Source organism: Lycium barbarum, chromosome 5 (genome assembly GCF_019175385.1).
Source record: "Lycium barbarum isolate Lr01 chromosome 5, ASM1917538v2, whole genome shotgun sequence".
NCBI lineage: Eukaryota > Viridiplantae > Streptophyta > Magnoliopsida > Solanales > Solanaceae > Lycium > Lycium barbarum.
In genome coordinates, this window is record NC_083341.1 from 136,948,172 (window position 1) to 136,972,367 (window position 24,196).

Genomic DNA, 24,196 nt, shown 5'->3' on the forward strand with positions numbered 1-24,196 from the left:
TTGATACTCTCTTGTCTATACCCTTGCCTGGACAAAATCTATGGCTTGGCTTTCTCTAACATTATTACGTAATTTGAGAAGAGCAAATCCACATGCACCGATACACGCAAAAGATTAGATTCAATTGATTGTGGGTTTTAGTGCCAAAATTGATGCACAAACAAAACCAAGGACATTGTGTTTTGGCTTTGTCCCAATCTTAAAACCTTATTTCGAGGCTTCCACTCTGAGTAACGTTCTTGTCCCTGTCTTTCCCCCACCGACCCCAACCCCACTTTACTTCTTGCCGTAAAGGTTATCTAATTCTAATATGAAAATATTAGACGAATTTAAAATTTAACTTGATTGATTCAATTTTTTATACTATTAGTACTATTGAACTCACAATACTTTTACATTATATGTTATACCTTCACAGCATAGAAAGCTTATTAATGTTGATAATGTTCAAGTTCCTTCGTTTAGGGATAGAGTTTATGTACAGAGATTCTAATCATGATCCTCGAGTGTGTAAGAAGATGAACAAGATGAATACATAGGTGATTAGTCTGATAACATTTAAAAGTTAAAGCCTTATTTAAACAAAGTTTATTTATTCTCTTAACTACCTCCATTTAGAGTAGCTAAGTGAGGAAGTCAAATTGATCAATGTTCAGACATAGACTTCTCTAATAGAAAATGGGTCACTTCAAATAAGTTCATTACTTTGGCCCGGAATACGTACGATTAATTTCGTATGGGCTATATGATCCGCTCCTAAGAGCTTAACAGGTAAATTGAGTTATCGAACATTCCCGGCAAACCAAGTAACATTTGTGATTTCTTGATAATGAACAACTACGATTAAAGTTTAAAGAGTGTTTCACATGATAGAACCTCCTTCAATAATATATATAAAAAAAAAAAATCCATCAAAAATACTGAATTGAATTGCATCATGACACTAAACTTGCATCCGCTACTGAAAATACAAGTCAGTGGTGTATAACATCAACATCCCTGCATAAAAATAAGGACCACTTTTGGTTCTGCTAGGCTAATCTTTACTAAAAGAATTGAACTGTGAAAGAAGCAGATTCTTGAAAGGCTCAATTCTGAATATATTGTTGTAAGCAACTGCGCTAGATGACTAATAAGGACTAGTGGACAATGGACATGCAGCATGACTCATACTATATATAGATATTGAAACCTAAATATAGATACTACTCCTTTTCTAGAGTATTTTGGAATTTGGATGACTCAATTAAAATTTTAAAAAATCACTAGAAAGTAAAACTGAAGGTGAATTTAGTGGATGCTAAAACAAAGTCATGAACTTCCCTTTTTATCTTTGCGTCAAATTTAGCCCGCGAGACATAATTTATTCAACTGGCTCAAATTTAGACGGTTTAATAACTTGTTTATTTGTTATATTTGATCCCGTCAATTCAACGATCAAAGAGTTGGATTGATTTGGGAAATACGTATTCCAGATTGACCCATGAGGACCTAGTCAATTTTTAAATCATTTATTTATTTGATATGTTACATATAATCATAATAAAGAAAAAAAAAACTTATTAGCTTTATTTGATCATTAAACAAATAATAAGAAAATTAACCAAAAAAAAAAAAAAGTAATACTACTTGGTAATTAAGAGTTCGAGGGGTTAGCTATGGCATATTGTTTAGTTCACTTTGCCACAGTCCATCTCGGTCCAAGCACCTTATTAGCCTCCTCATTTATTAGATAAACGCATTTTGACCGCCTAAAGTCAGTCCAAGTTGCCCATTTGACCCTATGTATTTTGTAATTATTAGCTACGACTAGTGACAAATTTTTTACTAAGATCGTTAAAGAGTCAATGTATATTTATATGATATAATATTTAATTTATGTATATTCGATGAAAAATGTTCAACTGACGATCTTTAAGCCTAGACGCCTCCCCACGACTTATATAAATATCAGAAATGGTCCAAATATCTCGATGAATTGGAGGACCATTATACTAAATGGTACGAATAATACATTTGGTCCAAGCTACTCCGCGTGGCTAAAAAATATGCCTTGCAAATTGACATTAGGTAGTTGGACTAGCTTTAAGAGTAAGATGTACTTCACTTCCCCATGAGAAAAATGTTTAATGAGATTACTTTTAGGGTGTGTTCGGTACGGAGGAAAATGTTTTCCTAGAAAATAAGTGAATTTTCACTTATTTTTTCATGTTCGTTTGGATACTGAAAAATAAGTGAATTTCTTACTTATTTTCTCATGTTCGTTTGGTTGATAGAAAACGTTTTTCGAAAAATACTCATCGAAGCCTCATCAACTCCAACCCAACCCCACCCACACCCACGCCCACCCACCCACCTATGCCCCTACCCCCCCCCCCCCCCCCCCCCGCCCCTCCAAAAAAAATTTCTTTTGATTTTTTTTTTTGTTTTTTGCACCCCCACCCCAACCCTCACCAACTCCAACCCCATACCCCCACCCCCGCCCACACCCCACTCCCACTCACCCACCCTTACGCCCCCACCCCCTCCATTTTTTATTTTTTGCACCCCACCCCGCACCCTACCTGCCCACTCCAAAAAAAAATTGACTTTTTTTTTTGCACCCCACCCCGCACCCTACCCCACCCCCGCACCCACCCACCCCCTCCCACAAAATTATTTTTTTTGAAAAAAAAGTTTAATTTTTTTTGGAGGGGGCAGGTAGGGTGCGGGGTTTGGGTGGGGGGGTGAAAAAAATAAAAAATAATGTCCAAACTTTTTTTCCAAAAAAAAATTATTTTTGGGCGGGGGTAGGGTGCGGTGCAAAAAAAAAAAGTCAACTTTTTTTCAAAAAAAAATAATTTTTTTTTCCGGGGGGGGGGGGGGGGTGGAGGGTAGGGTGCGGGGTTTGGGTGAAGGGTGAAAAAAACCAAAAATAATGTCAAAACTTTTTTTTTCAAAAACAAAAAATATTTTTGGGCTGGGGGGTGGTGGGTGGGGTGGGGGTGGGGTGGTGGCATGGGTGGGGGGTTGGGAGTGGTTGGGATTGGGTTGCGTGGTGATAGGGTGGTTGGTAGGGGTGTACATGGACCGGGTTGGTTCGGATTTTTTACAAACCAAACCAAATCATTTGTGTCGGGTTATTAAATCTATAAACCAAACCAAACCAACAAAAGTCGGGTTTTTCGATATCAATTTTTCTCGGGTTTTTCGGGTTTTTTCGGGTTTCTCGGGTTTTTCATAGTATCTAATGAAAAGCACAGAGCAGTGCTTCTTAAAAAGCGTTCTAGTACAAAATATCAACATATAAGATGGAGGCAAAACACTGTTTGAAGTTTTAACTTTATAATATAACTAAAATGTCAAATGGCCATAAAATGTCAGATGTAGCAAAAACAAAAATCCAAATCAGTGCAATATACTACAGCAACTGAAAGGAATCACTGCAGCTTGAAGATTGGGCAAAAATCCAAATCACTGCAGCTTGAAGATTGGGCAAAAATCCAAATCACTCCTCCAATCTGTAATTTGACAATTGAAGAGATCAAGAAGGAAGCATGTGCATTGCCTAATAATGAAGTGTAATTCAGTGAAGAAAACTGAATCTAGAAAAGATACTAAGGCAAACAAGAAAAGATCTAAATTGAGCACTAAATCTGTAGTCAACCTCCAATGTCCTTTTGCTAGTAAGCCTTTAAACAGAAGTAAACAAACAGCTAAATTCTAAACTATAGGTCATGATAAACTTTTTCTTAAAGTTCAAAATCCAATTTAAAGTCCAACATATGATCCAGAAACTGTAATTGTTTAGTTCTCTACATTTCTATGCCAATTCTAAAACAAGATAAATCATTTATATTTCGTACAAATTTCTGATGCCAGGAAAATCAAGCAGTGCAAACCTCTTGGATTTCTGCACTTATACCTGCAGAAAACAATATCAGTAAAACCAGCAGAGAAAACAATTGCACCAGCTAGAAAACAATATCAGTAAAACACAGCAGAGAGATAAGTGTGCAGAAAACAATATCAGTAAAACCAGCAGAGAAAAAAATTGCACCAGCTAGAAAACAATATCATTAAAACATAGCAGAGAAATAAGTGCAGAAATCCAAGAGGTTTGCAGCTGCAGAGTACAGGGGTGACAAATTATTGATATACACGAAATATACACTATGTAATTAACATACCAATTCTCACACAGATAGTGCATCGTGAACGAAACTGGTTAATCAATGCTCAAAGGTGAGTCTCCATACTCTGCAAGAAAAAAGAATAAATTAATAAGTAAAAGAAAACTGGCTAATCAATGCTATATGTCCATCAATGCTATATGTCCATGATTTCTTTCTCCATTCATAAAAGAAAATCAACAGCTCTTTGAGAAATAAGTAAAAGAAACCATATATGCATTTAGGCATAGATTCCAAATATTTTTTGCTTCTGCTACTACTGCAGGCCTGCAGCTGATTTTCTCAAATATCCACTTTTTAAACAAAAGGGAGATCTGAATAGATTGGGGATGCTACATGAATTCTGTAGTTCGTAAAAGCCAAATCTAGGCACCCCCCCCCCCCCCCCGGGCTCCAAATATAGGGTTCTAATTAATTGCACACAAGAAGCTCATAATTAAGTAAACATCACTAATCTCACTCCATTCAGATAAATTAATAAATTAACATCTTTGCACTAAAAAACTGAATTGAGTTTCTGTTTGTTACATTAACTAATGAAACTCATGACCACTTTAGCATAATTAATAGACAGAAGATGCGACCCTCTCCAAGTCTCCATGTAAGGCTCGAGTGCACATGGTCTTAAAATAAAAAATGTTTCTGTTGTCGATTAAAACGTCAAGGGTTCAATCCCTGCTAAGTTCAAACCAATAAAATAAGTACTAGTCAAGAGGCTTACAGTGTAAAGTTGAGTCTTGTAGTAGGGTTGCTGATTTGAGAGGAAAGCAAAAGAGAGATTTGAAACGAGAAAAGGAGAAGATGAAGTTTGTGAAATGAAAAAGGGATTTGAGAGGAAAGCAAAAGAGGGATCTGAATATCTGATTTTGGGAGAAGGGTTGTGTACTTGTGTAGCCGAATTGGGGATTGGGGCTTTTGGACTTCTGATGTGTTCATTTCCTTAGACTTCTAGTGTGTTCATTTCCTTATGGGATTTTTTTGTATATTATTTAGATGAACTTCTTAAGTCCAAATCTTAAATGTAAGAAAGAAAACAAAAATTATAAAAAAATTTAAGAAAATATTTATAAATTACATTTTAATAAATATTTTTATGTATAACATAATTTAAAAGTAGTATATCTATAATCGGGTTGGTTTGGGTTCGGGTTGATTTTTTTTAGTTAAAACCAAACCAACCCTATAATGGTCGGGTTTTTTTTCCGAACACCAAACCAAACCGAACCAAACCACTAGTCGGGTTTTTTTTCCGGTTTGGTTCGGTTTGTCGGTTTGGTGCGATTTATCGGTTTGTCCTGTACAGCCCTAGTGGTTGGTGGAATGAACTTGTGAACTTGTTTTCCCTACTTTAACTAGAAAAGTCAGTTTTCCCAATTTTGAGGAAAATGTTTTCCAAAAGAAAATATTTGTCAAATTTTTTTATCAAACGAACATGAGAAAATGTTTTCCTCCATACTGAACACACCCTTACGGTTGAACAAATCTTGATTGTATTCATGGAATAATTAAGTTTACTCTAGATTAGCAAATTCTATTCATTGATTGAACTTTAGTACTATACCATGTAATCGTCAGGACCGTAGTCCATAAGTTTTTATTCCCAATGAAATCTAACAATGCAAGACTATAGTCCATAAATTGATGTATGAATAATCACTACAAAAAAAATCTCTATTTTCTGATTGATTTTCCATTGAATAATGTTCAGTGGCTATTTTCCACTAAATGTTGGTTGGAAAAAACTAAATAATAGTGTTTTCACACGAAAAATTTAAAAAGTTTCTTAGCATTTCAATGACAATCTTTTTCCCACCATGCACATTTGGGTAGAATTTTTGTTGGATTAGCTTTAGAGTAAGATGCCCTACACTTCCCCCTAAATTGAAATTTTAAGTTTCATGAAAAGGGGTACACTGCTCATTGTGTCCATAAATGGTTAAAACTCACAAATAATCACTTCCTTAATTGAAAAATAGCCATTATCATGTAGTTCCAAGTTCATATTATTATTATTATTATTATTATTATTATTATTATTATTATTATTATTATTATTATTATTATTATTATTATTATTATTATTCTTTTTTTGGAGGATCTATAGTGTTTTCACACTTTCCCTCCAGCGTAACCCGAACCCTGGACCTACTGCAAGTCATGATATTATTGTGGTGTTTTGCCTTTGAAATTTGAAATTGCATGATAGTGACTATATTTCTAAAACGTGATCGAAAAAGGCCAGTTGGAGCTGTTTTTACCCCATAATTCTTAGGAAAGTTGTACTAGATTGTCTACTGGAGTCTTGCCTATTTCATTTCTTTTTCTTTGGTTAGTTTTGATTCAAGTATTTAGTGTCTGAAACCCACTGCCTCGTCTAAGAAGCACACTATGGTCTTAATGCTCCCTATCAAAGCACACTATTTTCATGTTAACTATTTGGGGTTTGGGGAGGGGTCTCTGATGTTGCTTTTATAACTCAAACTTATACAGACTTAACTGGAGGTGCGATTGGGAAAGGCGTGGGATACCTTTCTTGAGTAGACTTGGACCAAGTCCAAAGCTCAATATTGGTATGGATAGTGGCCCAAGCTCATCAACTGGGCTAAGCTAGGTTTATTCCAGGCCTGCTCTTTTCGATTGTCTTTTTCTACTCCCCCATTGCTCATTACCTCTTCCTCGCCAAGCTACTTGTAAAAGCAACTTAAGGGCAGAACATTTATTATTCCAATGCGGATAAATATTTAGCATTTTATACACTCTTATTTATTATGAATTTTTTATTTTGACATATCAGTTGAGATTTAAGAACTATATTTGATGTGAAATCCAGCTAACATTGCCTCCTACTAGATAACTAGGTTTTAGTGGTATATTAGCATCGTATATAAGGTATTTGGGCCAATCTACAGTTCTATACGCTAAAGTGCCATCTCATAGTATATTGGATCTTTTTGGGGTCATTTTGCACTCTTTCCCCCATTTGGTGCTAGTCTTTAATTTTTGTCCCCCAAGACAAATAATTTTTTCGTGGGGCGTAAGTTTATATTTTCACATCATAATATCCTACAAGTTATACCCGCGCCTTTAAAGAACTTATGCCCCGGTAGGCATAAGTTTAAATTTGAAGGGAAGAAATTAAAGACCAGCCCATTTGACGGACAAAAATTAAAGATCAGTTCATTTGAATTTCGTCCCATCCGATGGTATAAATGGCGTGGGCTTGGTCTCTTTTTGGTCCAGTTCTTTAATGTTCAATTGAAATATGGTTATATTTTCAGTTATAAAGATCTTTTTGCCCATATTATCTTTATTTGAAAGCGGTACATATCTGCTCAGCTTTTGAAACTCCAAGACACTTGTCTTCTTCACATCCTGCATTTTCACCCCTAAAAGCTCGAACTACAACACAATTTTCTGAAGTATTCAAACTTCTACAAGTTAGAAACTCCAAGATATTGTAGTTGAGTTTCAATTATTACAAGTCAAAGCTCTAGGACATTATATTTATCTTCTGAAGTTTTACTTATCGAAACTCGAACTCCAGGACAGTTTCTTTAGAAATTTTCGAACATCTATAGGAAACTCCAAGGTATTATATCAAAATTTCAGTAGAGTTCCATAAGGACATTCTGAAGTGATAGTGTAGTGTATAGAGGCTACATAAACAAAAATCTAAAACAAAACAAGCTTGCGAAGCATCTTGCAACTTTGTGATATTCAATGAAGTTGGTAAATATAAATAGAATAAAAGCTAAGGTAAAACATACTCCCTCCGTTTTAATTTATGTGAACCTATTATTATTTGGGAAGTCTACGAGTTGGTAAATATAAATAGAATAAAAGCTAAGGTAAAACATATTCCCTCCGTTTCAATTTATGTGAACCTATTATTATTTGGGAAGTCTACGAGTTGGTAAATATAAATAGAATAAAAGCTAAGGTAAAACATACTCCCTCCGTTTCAATTTATGTGAACCTATTATTATTTGGGAAGTCTACGAGATGGTTCCTTGATCACGTTTTGCTTGCATTTTTTCTAAGTTATTTGAATTATAATTATCATGACTTATAATACTTTTTATGTAATTTCTAAATATATAAATTTTATTTTTATAAACTAAAACAATCTATGAGGAAATATATGGTCAAAGTTATTAAGTTTGACCGCTTTACTCGGAAAAAGTTTAAACATAGGGAATATTTTAAAGGGGAGCAAAAGTTGTAGCTCATTTGCTTTCGCAGAGTTTAATGATGTTTCAGGGACACTTCTGGTTATACAGTACTTATAGCATCATTTTCAACTTTTTAACGTGTTCTTAGTACAACTTTAATGGTTCTTTTACCACTAACGGTCCGTTTGGTTGCAAGAAAATCTAGCTATATGCAAATATATGTTTTCACTAGTAGTTTATTTATTAAGATCATTTTTGGACGTGAATATATGCAAATATATATTACTGGTAGCTATATGCAAGTTTCTTAGTATTGAACATATGAGATGTTAACTTAACCACTTAATTAATTTAGAGTTTATCCATAAGTATATTTCCTCCAATTCAAACAGAACAAAAGAAAGAGTTTTGACACGTAGCACTAGAGCTTGTGTGATTTTAAATATGCTATAAATCTTATGATTATAATTAAAAAATGTTATTAAAAATAAAATGGTAATTTAGTTTAAAGTTAAAGAGCTTCTAAGTATAACAGAGAGAAACTGTGCTAAATGTATATGATGATATCTGTTACCCTAAGGGTCACCTTGGGTGCGGTTTGTTTTTCTTTTATTAGAACGGGAAAAAAAAGAAAGGTGTAGTCACTACTAGAAAAAACGTTTTTCCCACCGGCATTCAGTGGGAAATTTGTGCTATAAAACATGATTTTTCCACTCCATTCCCACCGAACAATCTCACTGGAAAAATGCATGGTGGGAAACAGGTTCTCATTGAAACGCTGGGAAACGTCATAAATTTTCTGTGTGAAAACTCTACTATTTATGTTTTCTCACCGACATTCAGTAGAAAAATAGTAATTTTCTAGTATTGAGTCACCTTCTAACTGGCTTTCGAAAACTTTAGTACATAAAATTCTTGGGATGAATAATTTCTCACATGCATATATTTGAAACTCTTTGGCTCTTTTACTTTATTACTGCATGAATAAGAACTTTATATTTATTTAAAAAGGACTAAAAAGAAAAGAATACTGCACTAATAAATGCCCCCAAAAAAAAAAGAGAAGGTGTACCAGGAATCAATTTCCCTAAATAAAGTAAGTTGATTATCATACTCTACCATTTGATTCTAATAATTTGTCAATGGACACGTAATCGAAATACAATTATCAAGTGTTTGAAATTTAATTACAGTTATCAAATCAAAATTCACCCTTCTTATCCCCTCCATCCCCTAGTAGCGTAATATAGGCGTCAATCGTCTAATTATGAGCTCCAAGAACTTCAATCAAATTAGATGAGTATAATGCACTACTAATAATTAACTTCATATCTAGAATATATCTAATTTAAATATGAAAAGAATAACTTAAATATTGAAAGATTGATAATTTTGACCTTTATTGTGGTGGGTTGCTTTCAATTATAGTACAATTTCAAGACATGTCTTGTCTTTTCCACGATTCCTTCATAGTACCAAACTTGCTTTTGCGTAACGCTTTGGATCGGCCCACACAAAAATAGATAGGAGCGTGGCAGATTTTCCTTCATTGGGGGTGGTCTTTAATTTTTATCCCTCAAATCAGTGATTTTTAATTTTTGTATTTCACTAAAAGTCTCTTAATTTCGGGTTCGAACTCTCACTCAATTAAAAATTAATAAAAAATTACAAGGCATAAATTGAGATTCGCAGGGCGTAAGTTGGGTTTCAAACTCTACTTTAAAACAAAACAATAAAAAAAAATAAAAAAATTATTTTGCTGGAATTTTACAAACCTCTGCCATAAGGTCTAATTTAGGGTTGCCTTATGGTCTAATTTAGGGTAAAGTTTGCCTCCAACTTATGCCTTGTAATTTTTTTTTTACTGAGCCTGTATTTGAATCCAGGACCTCTGCGTGTTAAGCGAAAGATAAATATTAAAGATCACCAATTTAGTGATAAAATTAAAGACCACCCCAAAAGAAGGACAATCCACGCAAAAAAATGATAGGAGCGTCGGCTGGTCAAATCAATTTGTTAACTAAAATCAATCAAATATAAAGATTAAATAAGTAATTAACATCAAATAGTTGAAGTTCCTGCAATTTCAACACACGTATGCGCCAAGATAATTCTTTTCGTACTATAATTCTACAAATGTAATTAACATCAAATAGTTGAAGTTCCTACAAATTCAGCACACGTATGCGTCAAGATAATTCTTTTCGTACTATAATTCTACAAATGCAACACACGTTAATGCGTATCAACAACAGTGTGATAACGAAGGAGCTGCCTCCATCTCAAATACTGTCAGATCTCCTAGTCTCCATCCTATAGTGTTTGTGATTACGCCACAAGAAAGTATAGAAATGACAATAATTTTTTAATAACAAAAATAAAATTTAGCAGCAAATTAGTTTTATTATTAGTATATATGATGAAATTTTTAAAAATGAACTTTTCTTTGTTGTCAAATAATTTAATTTTGTTGTCATGTATTAACTATTATTGCAAAAAGTATTTTTTACAACAACAAAAAAGTTATTGCACGTCGTTGTAATAACAACCGATGAGAAAAGTGCATGTAACAACAAAAAATGTTATTGCTAAAAAAATACTTTTTACAATAATAATTAATACTATGACGTCAACAAAATTTATTGGCAAATATCTCCTTGCTAACCTCTTTGCCTTTACAGCTAGCTACATACATGCAAGTCTTAGCTACATACATGCAAGTCTTTCTTAAAGAGACTGACGCGCTTATATTGATAGTAAAAACAAAAATCAAGCAATGACAAGAACATATATGAAAGAGTAGTAGAGTACTAACAATTTAACTGCTATCAAAGAGAGTGACACTTTTTATATTCAGTTACAAAAAAAAAAAAAATGCACTTTTATATTTTATAATAATTTAACTTTATATTTCTATTGTATTATTAATAATATAATTTATATTCATACAAATATTTGTGATTTATTTTAAACAAAACATACAATTTTTTTGTATTTCATACTCAATTGGAGGAAGTACGAAAAGTCTCCACATATTGTTAATATACACGTTCATAGTGATGTCACATCATTTCGCTAAGTTTTACCAGATCCACCGCAACGTCATGCAAGAATATTATCGCGTCATGCCAAACAGGTCACTAAAACTCATAAAAAGTCATACCCCGTCCACACTGCTGTAAAAAAATATATCTACTCAGTGTAGCACTAACAAAATTTTCTAAATAAAGACTTTATGTGAGTCTTGGGTCTTCGACAATAATCCGTCAATGGAAGACGAAAGAGGAAAAAGAAAGTCAGAGGATAACAACCACGTTTATTCGGAAGCAGCAAAGAAGAAGCAAAAAGAAGAGATGAAAACGGAGGAGGTAGCGGAAGAGGAAGTGGAAGAATTCTTCGCTATATTACGGAGAATACAGGTTGCACTGTATACACAAGGTTAAAATTATTATTTATTTATATAATACTAGATGGTTAATTCTCTTGACTTCTTTGTGTGTTTTCTTTTTCCGTATTTGAACTCTTTTAGTGAAAATTCTAACTCTGCCATTGCAGATTGCCGTTAAGTATTTCAGTAAAGACGTTGACGGAGCTAGTGGTAGTGGTAGTGGTGGACGGAAAATGACGGTGGATATTGACCGGAAATGCTCCGACGAAATTGTTGGCGATAACGAAGAGAAGAAAGAGAAAGATGATGATCAAGAGAATAAGGGGTTTGATCTTAATATGGACCCTTGTGATCCTCATGATCAGAATAATTCAGGTTGAAATACACTATTGTGGTTCTATGCATTTTTTTTTTTTTGTGTGTGTGTGTTTTGGGTATAATATTATGATTCTTTCTATTGATTGATCTGTTATTCGAAATTTATCGGCCCGACTATCTGGATATGGACTGCGAAAGGCTCGTTAAGGAGAAAACTTCTCTATCAAGAATTTCTCAATTTTTAGGGTTTAAACATGATATCTCTGATTATAGGTGAAGACAGTGGTACATGCAAGATGCTTCTCAAGGCGTCTATCGGTTTAAACGGCTGTAATTAATGAATATCAAGCAGTAAGTGTTTAGACGAACTGGTCTACAATATTTTGCTTTGGGGATTTTTTTTTTACCTTGCCATATTCTGGGATGTCTTGTAACATGGTTTTCTAATTTGTATGCTGCGGCGTTATTCATGAATGATCAAATGATGTTGTTATTCATTAGATAGTGATTTATGGTCATGTTAGTAGAAAATGCAAGACAAACTGTATTATATGAAAATTGACCTTAACCTTTCCTATATTTGGTTTAGCCATATGTTATGTTGAAGCTCACTGGCCCAATTAATCAAATTCAGTTCAGCAAGGGATACGTAAAGTGCTATCTATCAAGAAACTTGTTATTTCTAAGTTGAACCTGAGACATCTAGTTAAGGGTGAATATATCGTATAAGCCCTTTAAAAAATTGACGGAACATGATAGATCATTTTTACTGCCTCGCCCTATGTAAAATTTGAACTTTAAAACAATTTTTTTTAACGAATTCCAACCATTAGTTCCGCCGTACCACTTAATGGTAAATGAGATAAACTTAATTTACTATAATTTTTTTATCTTAAACCTAATTAATCGAAAAGTACATTTAATCTGGATTAATCCGGGCTAATCTAAGGCATAACCGAAATTTATAAAAAAATTGTTAGTTTATCTCTTCAAAAATTCAGACATAACTGAGTTGGACTTGTCAAAGCCATACCTGGAATAATTTGGCATACTGTTTGTGCAGGTAAACTGCAGATAAAGCATTACTACTATAGTCCTCACAACACTAATAAGATGCTTACATGTGGCTTCTTTTATTGACTTTTTCTTTCATATTTTCATTTTTCATTTTTTGCCCTCATTCATTTTTTTTTTTTTGAGACCACTCCACATGGATTTTGATAATACCAACTTTTTGTAGTCCTCAAATGAATTTATTTTATATCTTTACCCCTAATTGAAGTTTTTGTGACTTCGTGAATCCTCAAACATTTTGGTAAATTTTGAGAATTTTCGGGACTTTTTTTAAGTCACTAAAAATAATGATGTCATGGAAAAGATTATAGTGGACCCCACAAAACATACTCATAAATATTTGAGTCTTTTGAGGAAATATTATTAAACTTGTTTTAAAATATAGTTTTCCTTAAGAATATATTGTAGACACGTAAAGAATTATCCTGTCACTCAAATTCTATCTTAATTTATGCTTAATTATTGAATTAAAATATTAAGTATTTGTTGATGTTGCTTATTAATAATCATTTGCTATTTTCAATTTTTATCCGTCTGGTTAGACGTAAAGTTGTTTTATTTTTTCCTGTAATTTTGTGTCGTACATGCTGGCAAAATAAGTAATTAACAAAGATTTCACTTAAGGTTGAATTAAGTTTAAAATTAAAGAAATAAATACATATAAAATTATATTAATGTTAAATACTTTTAAAATGTAAATTATAGTACTTTCGTTTTAATCGAAAAATGAACTTCGAAGTACAATAATAATTAATCAAATTTTACATGCGCACACTTTTAACATAAAATTTATCTAATACTGTAATATCTTTTGGTAAAAAATAAGTTAGCCAATATGGGTTCAATTCGAAGAATCAAATGAAATTAATACAGTATAACATATGAAAAGCTCAATTTGGATCATCGGAGACTTTAATCTCAAAAGATTTAAGTAAAATATAAATTAGAAGAGCTTTCTATTGCTTGATTTTTTTAAAAAGTCTAATACAACTAAGAAAAATGTTTTCTAACTTTCATATACGTTTTTGTACTGAAAAATTTTAGAAGTCATTTTAAAGTGTCAAATTAATGTTACAAAAACAAAGAAGCAAGAGCAGAAAAAATTTAAAAAATATCTACAAATTAAATTTTTAATGTCAGTTTGGGCTCGGGTTTAGCACGGGCCAAATAACACTAGTTAGCTAAATATTTGGAGATGGAATGAGCACCCAAGTCCAGCAAGTAGAATAGTTCTTGGTCATTGCATACAACTTTTGTTCAGAAGCAACTAGGAAAAAGGAAGAGGAACAGATAAACTTTTGCCGGAAATTTGTGCATGCTTATTGCTAGTTAAATAATTTTTAAATATTACATGTATAAATAACAAGATAGAAACTGGCTACCAAATGCGATTTTTACAAATTTATCTAGCATAGTTGTCCATCATGACGTTACCGTAGCTTCAACCAAACAGATGCTCACTTAACCTGGATTTAACTCCTCTCCATTTTCTATTATTGCCCAAGTTCTTACATGGTTGGGTGACACATACCTCATTCTAAAATAAATGTTGTAGATTAAATTAACTAAAAAAGTTCTTAACCATAATAAGAGTAATTAACAGACATTTCCATATATTTCTTGCAAAAGAAATTGGTAATCCACGATTCCCCGATTCTGACAATGAACTCAAGATGCATCACTTAAGTTTTTATTAATAAAAGAACATCTTGCAGCAATTAAAATATCAAAATAATTTCCATTCAATTACTGTTAGTTCATGAAGTAAGCTTCCTGTAGAATTTTTTAAACAATATTATACATCCTATACTAATAAGACTTTTTATTTCAATTGATGTCAAAGAGTGCAAGTTTAAGGCAAAAAGAAGAACAAAGCAGGGAATATGAAGTCGAACCCTTAGAAATTAAAAATAATTAAATTGTTCAATCTATAGAATAAGAGAAGTTTTCTGGATTGATTACATGAAAGTATCCTAATTCAAGGATTAAATAATGAAAATGGAAAAAATAAAAGCAGACAAAACCAAACTTTAAATATAAAAGTTTTACAGTTTATTTAAAATTTGGAAGGGTTAATTGCTTGTAGATGTTTTGTTATTAACAAATGGTCGTAATCGGTTGCTATAATTATGCGTTGTCAAACTTTTTTGGACTAAATATATGAAATTATCTTTCTTTTTTTTTTTTCAAACCAAAAAGTAGATCGTATCTACTACAGCATTTTTCAGTTCAAACCAAAAAGTATATCATATCTACTATTGCATTTTTCAGCAACCAGATTAGATTATAGTTACAGTTACAGACTCCCAAGTTGTACTGCTAGACAAAAACACATTTATAATGGGCAAAAGTAAGGTTAACAGCTATAAGCACGGATAGTTCTGTATATCCTAACCCTGATCCATGACCATTTGGGCCATCAAAAGTTTGGTATGTACAAGGCATCAAAAGAAGTATGTACAAGCTCACTGCATACTCATAGTGAACTTTTACTTTTTCGTAGTTGGAGTGACCGGCTCGATACCCTCCCTTTTGCCAGAAAATGCAATTTTTTTAGTGGAGTTGCCCATTCAGTCTGTTGTCTCTTGGCAGATGAGGTACTTCCAATGACTAGCTTTTTCTGTTCATGAGACAAGTTGGAACTCGAAAATCGTAAAGCAGAGATGAGAAAAGACTGACAAAAGTTTGAATGTTCTCTATGAAGTTATCTATATATTCGTATAGACCCTTGTTTTAGTAAGTTTGATCTAGATCACCAATATTAAAATGAAACACATATCACTCATCCAAATAAGAATTTGGATAATATGAAATGGAGAAAAGGTTAATCCCACTTAACACTAACCTTTTTACAAAAACAACACTTACTATAATTGAAGGTGTCATGCATTCCATTTTTACGAGCCCGGAGCCTAAAGGGCATAAAAATACACGGTATAAATCAAAAAGGGGTAGCCTTTTATTTATAGACCAAAACGGAGTCCACGTTATACCCCAATTTTTTTTTTCAATTGTCAGTCGATCACAGAGAAAATAACAAAAATAAATAAATAATGGTATAACGTGGACTGATCCACGTTATACAAAATTATTTGTATAACGTGGATCAGTCCACGTTATACCATTAATATATATTTTTCTCCCCAACGTTTTACAAAATAGTTTGTAAGACGTTGCCTCTATTTAAATCATATTCGGCTGTGTTTTTAATAAAAAAAATTATTGATTTTTTTAATTTTTAAAGCATATAGTTAATTTCAGTGATTAACTGAAATAAATATTTTAACACATGCAATAATTAAATATGTGTTATATATGCGAACATAAATAAAAAATAAAATATAAGTTAAATAAACGTCACACATTAACTGAGTAGTAAATGTTAAATTACATACTACCTATTAAACGGCACAAGACATGTTATATATTCTTGGAAGATTACATAAGGAAACAACGATCGTACAACTTAAGAAAAAACATAAAAACCAACAAGCAATAACAACTACTGATTTCTGTCGGGGCAGCGATTCTTGTTATGACCTGTTTGCTTGCACGTACTACACTTTCTAGCCATGCGAGCAGAAGCTATACCCATTTCATTCCTCCTTCTAGTTATAGTCCGCGCTCCTGAACTCGAAGTAAGTTTTGTTTGAAAAAACTTAGTGTTTGACTGTAAGGTTATTTTAGTCAACTTTATATGTCGAGAAAATTAGTCAACCTTATTTTCAAAAATTGAAACCGCAGAAGTGAAATTGACATTCACAGCTACATTACCCCGAGATTTTTACGTTGAAATCTATTGCGTATCATCATCTTATAAGTAAATAAAACTGAAAATTTCAGGCCAATTTGGGGGAAAATTAAAATTGAATGGGATAAAAGGTGTTTTTTTAAAAATCGGCTCAGCCAAACCGCTTTATGGTTGTTTGTCCGCGTAGATCTCGAAAAAATACGCAAGTTCAAAAAAAAAATCGCGTAAAACGGACGTCCGAGCGCAAAGTTATGACCATCTAAAGTTTGACCACTTTACAACTAGTTTTTCTCCCTATATTTTTTAGAATTATATTTATATTCAAAATAAAGTTATGTCTTGATTAAAAAATAACACGCTTAAATCAAAATCTTAAAAAATAAAACACCCTAAAGTTTCCAAACAAAACTTATTTCGGGTATTTCAACCCCTAAAATGACTATCCGAGCGTCTATGTATCCTTGATGTATTGAGCCTACATTATTGTACGTAGAAAAAATATCAGGTTCTATATAAAATATTGACGTTTCGGAGTCTTGACACACGACTAATCGTTGGTCAAAGTATGGAAAAAACACTAAGTTTTTTCAAACAAAACTTACTTCGGGCACCTTTTCAACCCCTAAAATGACTATCCGAACGTCTACCTATCCTTGATGTATTGGGCCTACATTATTGTACGCATAAAAAAATATTAGGTTCTATATAAAATATTGACATTTCGGAGTCTTTACACACGACTAATCATTGGTCAAAGTATGAAAAAAACACTAAGTTTTTTCAAACAAAACTTACTGCGCTAAAGGTATTTTTGTAACATTTTTTTTGTTGTTGGGGTATTTTAGTTCATAATGATTTTTTTAGGGGCATTTTGGTTCCGGACTCCTATTTTGTAAAACATTGGGGAGAAAAATATATATTAATGGTATAACGTGGACTGATCCACGATATACAAATAATTTTGTATAACGTGGATTAGTCCACGTTATACCATTAATTTTTTTTTTCTCTGTGATCGACTGACAATTGAAAAAAAAAATTAGGGTATAACGTGGACTGGTCCACGTTATACCCGTTTTGGTCTGTAAATAAAAGGCTATCCCCTTTTGGTTTATACCGTATATTTTTGTACCCTTTAGGCTCCGGACTCCATTTTTACACACCACTAATTTCTTCATTGAGTACCTAAAAATCCAAATGAATCTTTCCATTTTAAAATCCAAATCCAACTTTTACTTTCCATCAAATCATACTCGTTAAATACTACTACACGAATCTTTTAAAGTTTTAAAGAGCCAAATATAATAAAACGTTCATTAGATACAACATTTTATATCCAGCGCACAACTTTAGGAAATGCGTTTTCTAATCCCACTTTAAATCTCTAACCACCAAATATTTGTATGTAACTGATAATTTAATAAAGCCAACAAACAATGGCATCTAGAATCTTGAAGAAGGACCATTTCTAAGAGTGGACTATTTTTATAAACAAAGGAGAAGACGTAAAGTAGAACCTTAACTAAAGAAAGACGACCAATTTTAAGCTTGAAAAGTATGTCTAACCTAAATAAAGACCAGCCTTAGTCTTGAAGATTCTTATAAACAAATGTGGATTGTGGAGACTAGCATCGGACATTAACTAATCCTTATGTCTATTTAAAAAACCTTGACTAAATAGCTTTTTGTTTTTTTTTCTCGTCAGATGTCTAGTACCTGAGTCCTGTCTAGTACCTGAGTCCTGATTAATTTGATTTTATGCCGTGTAAGACCCATCAGACAAAACATTTCCTGCCAAAAACTTCGAACTTTATTTAATTAATAAAACGGGTTAATAACACTTTTGATCCTTTAGTTATTTGTAGATTCTTATTTCAGTCCTTATGCTATCTGACTATGCACATTTAACCTTCAATTACTTGAAGTGTGCACTTTTGTTCTCTTTGATTGTGAACAATCATAAACTTAATGAAGTATTAACTGTTTCGTTATTTAAATAACCATATAATATGTTAAAATTGTATTATTACTCTATATTGAAGCGTAGTATACTTCTAAAACTAGTTTAAATATAACATATTTTTTACATAAGGAACAAAAGTCATATTTTAATTAATTGAAGATTAAATATGCTAAATCATATATCACCAAAACCAAATCAAACTTCAGCAATAATTGAGAGACCAAACATATTATTTTCCCATTAAAATAAGTACTTATTGTAGAATACAGAAGAGATGATGTCATATGAATGACGAGTGATAGAAGATTTATTATTCTCTCTTTTGGTCCGAAGATTACGATTTCTACTGCTCCTTCGGTCTCAATTTATGTAGCATTATTTTTTTTTAATTTATTTAAAAAAAATATATTTTTATATTTAAAAATAATTTAACTTTATGAGATAATTTACAGTCATATATTTATATAAGGCTTATTTTAGATTACACATTTAAAAAGTTTTTTTTTTTCTTAAATTCTGTCAAGTCAAATAATGCCACATAAATTGAGACGGAGGAATTATCTTATGAGAGGGGATAAGCAAGCAACAGGGCAACATGCTTTCTTAGGATTGCTGAGGGCAATTTAGTCATTTCAGTTAAAATGAAATACCATGGTTGGCTGAAAAAGAAACCTACTATAGCTTATGCATAAAATTTTCTATGTAATTTGACTAAACTATCATTTGCTTATATCATCATCCATCAACCATTAAAAAGCATAATTGCCTTTTTCGTGGAACGTGGCTTGAAATTGAAAGGTTTTTCTTTTGCCACCCACTTTTTCTCTCTCCACATATTGCTTTCACTGAATGTATTTATTTGTCCCTCTTTGATTATCACGCACACAAAGCTCTCAAATGGATTCACTGAAGTAAGTGTTTCCACCTCTTCTGCCCTTTGCTTCCTCTTTTCTATAATTATAAATATAAGTGCCCAAGAGGGACTAAGAGCTCGTTTGGATTGGCTTATAAGTTGCTTATAAGCTGTTTTCAATTTTTTTTAAGTGTTTGGCTGGCCAGCTTAAAGTCATTTTGTGCATAAAATAAGCCTAAAAAAATAATTGAGCTCGTTTGACTTAGTTTATCTAAAACAGCTTATAAGCCAAAAAAAAATAAGTTAGCCTATCCCAACTTATTTTTATTTAGCTTATAAGTTGTTTCTAGCTTATAAGCTGTTTATTTTAAGCCCATCCAAACAGGCTCTAACACCACAATGAATGCTTATATAAAAAGCTATATAAATTATATACTTTAACCAATTATTTTTAATCCCACGTAAACATATGTCATAATCCTGAATATTTATTCTCTTCTCATGTATGCACGTGAAAACAACTCTTGCAGAAATGCAAGGTAAGGTTATTGTTACATCCCGTATTTTTGAACGTCGGATTAATTGTAAGTTGAGGTGGGGCCCACACGTCAAGATTTTTTTTGGGACATGTGACAAATTATATGAATCACATATGTGAAGTTAAACACAACTCAAGAAGGACCCTTGGGCCAAATCAAAGTGGAAGTCCTCCAAACGAATATTTTTAAGAAAACGTTTTCGGGTGACCTGACTTTGGGGGGCCAAAACGGTATTATATGTTTGGAATTTGGAAAACTACCAAGAAGTAAAAGTTGTAGATAATTGAATTATCTTTCCATCCATGGGTCGTGGGTTCCCAGGTGACGTCGGTACAAGGAGATATGAACGTTTTAAGGCAGAAAGGTCAGTGGGCTAGGCCCAATCCGAGCCCAACCGGGTTAGGCCCATTACCCATGTCCTTATAAGTGCCAATTTCGGCCTTCTTCATCATTTTAACACCAGGAACAACCAGAAAATTCTGGAAAAAGAGAGAGGAGCTTTGGAGAGAAAAAAAAAAAACAATTTTGACCAAAATCCGAGCCCCGAATCCCGAAGCCCATGAAGGGAAAAGTGTTGTACGCTACGTTGTCTTCAATTTGAGCTAAAAATCAACCAAAGAGGAGAGTGATGACGTGGTGGCTGCCTACTTAAGGTAATATGTAGGTTCTTTTTCATTGCTAACAAGTTTATTTAAAGTTTTAACGGATTAGAACGGGAAAAATAGCGATATAAATTCGTCAGTTGGTATTGTGAATTATGGAATGAGATTTGAAGAGAATTTTGGATGAAAATAAATGTAGTTAACTTGTAGAATGTGGAGGATGTTGCTATTGATGTTGTTAGTATTAATTTCGACTTCATTACGGAAATAAAAATTATGAAATAGCTATATGTGAATTGTTATGTTGGTTGGTGAATTTAGAAGGATGCTAGTCCATATTAGCATGGAAATTGGTTATAGGAAATTATGTGATTTTAATGTAGTTTTTATGAAATTATGGAAGTTGAATGAAAATTGGATGAAATTGGAAAGAAGCCATGTTGGCCGTGTGGTATATGTTGTTGAGATAATGTTGGATTTATTTTGTTTAACATGTTAGTTGTGTTATTGTGATCTTCACAATGCAAAGGAAGATTATATGAGTGAAGTTGACATGAAAATGGAATGTAGAGAATTATGACACATTAATGTGATTTTATGATATTAAGATAATGAAGTTGTTAAAGTGTAGATTGTTGTTGGAGATGAATTAGTAAGTAGAAAATGTGTTGGAATGGTTTTGTTGCATATATAAGAATTTTGGATTGAATATGGAAGTTGATGGAATTGTTGAATATTGAATATATAGCTTGGAATACTTTTGGTTTATGTTTGAATGGTCTTATATTAGTATGTGAATATGAAAATATTGATATCGGGTTGTAAGTGCAAAGTTGGATTTGGAATTGTCGCATTATTTGGAAAATAAGACTATTTACGCTAGAATGCGTTCCTAGTCGATTATTGATGTTGTATATATTGTTGTTGGTATGGTTGTTGTTGTTTTAGCCGAGTTTTAACCTCGGGGATGATATATATATAGGGGAGATGCTGCTCAAATTTTTATAGACAAGAATTGGTTAAGGTTGAAATTTTAAGTCTTATGAATAGTAAATTGGTAAATGTGACCATTTGTAGGTTTTGGACGAAACGAGATTTGAGTTTTGGCAAGCGTAAAGGGCAAGAAAGGTATGTAAGGCTATCCCGATTCTTCTTTTGGCATGTCCTAGGTGTACTAGGATCGGATTTGAGCCTCGGAAAGTATTCTGCTCATCGGAATCTGCATTTGAAAATACCTCTTTTTCATTCAATTGAATTGAACCCTATAAGTATGTTTTATTGAAAGAATTGTGCAAACTTCCGCAAATTGTCTAGAAAATTTTGGAATGTCCCTAGAACCTCCGTAGGTGACTTTATAAGCTTAAAATACGTAATTTGAGCCCACCGCTTCGTTTGTCCCGAGGTGGGCCCACTATTTCCAATTTTACCCTTTATGTGTCTATGACTTGTCTTCGAGCGTTTTCGTTAGAGATACTCTAACTACTCCTTTATCTACTAAATAAAAATTATTTTAAATATTTCATTAAGTCTTATAAATTGTTTTGAATCTTGAAAACGATCTCGGATAGATTATGCCTCCGTAACCCGTTATGACATCTAAATTTACTTACTATGTTTCCGTCCGATTTCATTGATTTGATTTGACATTCGATATGCCTCATTGAGTCTCTGGAAATATATATATGGTATTTTTAGTGCATTTAGTTTCTCACTACTCCGTTCGTGGATGCCTCAATGTTTCCCCCACTGAGCCCGGGCCAGGATATGTTGTCAAGCGTGATCCTTTGCATTGTTCGCCGTGCCTCGATGTGAGGGGGCAGGTATATGCGTACATGGGTTTGTGGAGTATGCTGTGCCATGTACGCTTGTTCTGATATGATTTGCTATGGCCATCTGATATGACATATTATGTTACGGGGTTATGCCCCTGTTCTGATTCTTCTGTGTTGTGGCACCAGCGTCGGGAGGGTGGCCACGTTCTGTCTGCCGAGTCCCTTGGCAGGGGCCGGATTTGATGTGACGTATGTTTCTGTACACACTCTGCATGTTTTGAAAATATATATCTGATACTTTGGGTTTTCTATTTACTTTCTGTACGTTCTGTACCAGTTATGATTTTGTTTCTGTAATTCAGGCTTTGCATATTCAGTACATATTTCGTACTGACCCCCTTTCTTCGGGGGCTGCGTTTTCATGCCGCGCAGGTACCGACGACAGGTTTGCTGATCCGTCCGCTTAGGATCTTATTCTCCTATTTTGGAGCGCTCTCTTATCCAGAGCCCATCTTTTGGTATAGTCTGTCACTACTGTATATATATATTCTCGTTCATGGGTACAGCGGGGCCCTGTCCCGTCATATGATTATGTCGGTCTGTTTAGAGGTCTGTGGACATGTTTGTGGGTTAGGGTCTTTCTGTATGGATGTATGTACATGTCGTTTGGGCGATCCCATACGCCGAGGCGGCCGGTCCGCGTATGTTTATATATTGCTTGGTTAGCCCTGTGTGGCTTTTGTTGGTATTTTCTGCGTGCAGGGTATATTGGATAGTCCGTAAAACAAAGGAAACTCTGTCGAAATTTTTCTGGAAATTACCTAAATTTGAAATAAAGCCTTGTCGGCTTCCGCCATATACTAGAATGAGTTGATAGAATTTGAGATAATATTTGATAGATGGGTTCGGGTGCCCAGATCGGGCACTAGTCACGGCCGACGGGGTTGGGTCGTGACAGTTATGTACAATAGACCCTTGTGGTCCGGCCCTTTTCCGGACCCCGCGCATAGCAGGAGCTTAGTGCACCGGGCTGCCCTTTTCATGTATGCACGTATGCATTTTAATTTTAATTCTCTGACACATTTATTTTCTCCGTGCACTTTTGCTTATTCACTTTTGACTTTTCAAGTTCTTTAAGAATTAATAAATGAAGTATTTCCCCCGTCCCATATTACTTGGCCACATTACTAAACTACTTTTTTATCCTACGTGGACATATGTCATAATACTGAACATTTATTCTCTTCTCATGTAAACACGTATGCACTTCAATTTTAATTTTCCGATACATATTTATTTCCTCCGTGCACTTTTACTTGTTCACTTTTGACTTTTCACGTTCTTTAAGAATTAATAAATGAAGTACTCCCTCCGTCCAATATTACTTGGCCACATTACTAAAAATATATGTCCAAATTACTTGTTCATTTACAAAACTAAGATAAAATTAATTAAATTTTCCCATCTTATCCTTAGTAATAAATGTTCTTGAAAATAGTCAATTTTGATTAGAATGTATTTATTGGAGAGAGATAGGGGTAAGATAATAAAATACATCTTTTATATATGATTTCTTAAGGGGTGCGCAAAAG

General features: G+C 33.2%; 1 protein-coding gene and 2 long non-coding RNA genes across 4 annotated transcripts; 2 read left to right on the top strand and 1 right to left on the bottom strand.

The window, feature by feature from the left end:
* Positions 1–3,305: 3,305 nt before the first annotated feature.
* On the bottom strand, positions 3,306–5,105 carry LOC132642789 (uncharacterized). Its single transcript, XR_009583337.1, has 3 exons — positions 4,894–5,105; positions 4,170–4,239; positions 3,306–3,500 (listed from the first exon to the last, which is right to left on the bottom strand). It is a non-coding gene; the product is annotated as an uncharacterized LOC132642789 (long non-coding RNA).
* A 6,202-nt stretch (positions 5,106–11,307) lies between these two features.
* On the top strand, positions 11,308–12,545 carry LOC132642790 (uncharacterized). 2 transcript variants are annotated; one of them, XM_060359830.1, is made up of 3 exons: positions 11,469–11,763; positions 11,900–12,107; positions 12,324–12,545. In XM_060359830.1, the coding sequence occupies exons 1-3, from the start codon at positions 11,614–11,616 to the stop codon at positions 12,386–12,388; spliced, it is 423 nt and encodes a 140-aa protein (XP_060215813.1). In that variant the 5' UTR covers positions 11,469–11,613; the 3' UTR covers positions 12,389–12,545. The 2 variants fall into 2 exon arrangements, 1 of the variants encoding a protein (XP_060215813.1); XR_009583338.1 differs by having other exon boundaries at positions 11,308–11,782; positions 11,900–12,545.
* A 7,975-nt stretch (positions 12,546–20,520) lies between these two features.
* Positions 20,521–23,674, top strand: LOC132642791 (uncharacterized). The gene is made up of 3 exons (XR_009583339.1): positions 20,521–20,883; positions 21,910–21,960; positions 23,037–23,674. It is a non-coding gene; the product is annotated as an uncharacterized LOC132642791 (long non-coding RNA).
* Positions 23,675–24,196: the final 522 nt, after the last annotated feature.

Coding starts and splice junctions, on each gene's coding strand:
- LOC132642790 (XM_060359830.1), top strand. CDS start 11,614: ATGGAAGACGAAAGAGGAAAAAGAAAGTCAGAGGATAACAACCACGTT. Junction 11,764..11,899: donor CTATATTACGGAGAATACAG/GTTGCACTGTAT, acceptor CTGCCATTGCAG/ATTGCCGTTAAGTATTTCAG. Junction 12,108..12,323: donor TCATGATCAGAATAATTCAG/GTTGAAATACAC, acceptor CTCTGATTATAG/GTGAAGACAGTGGTACATGC.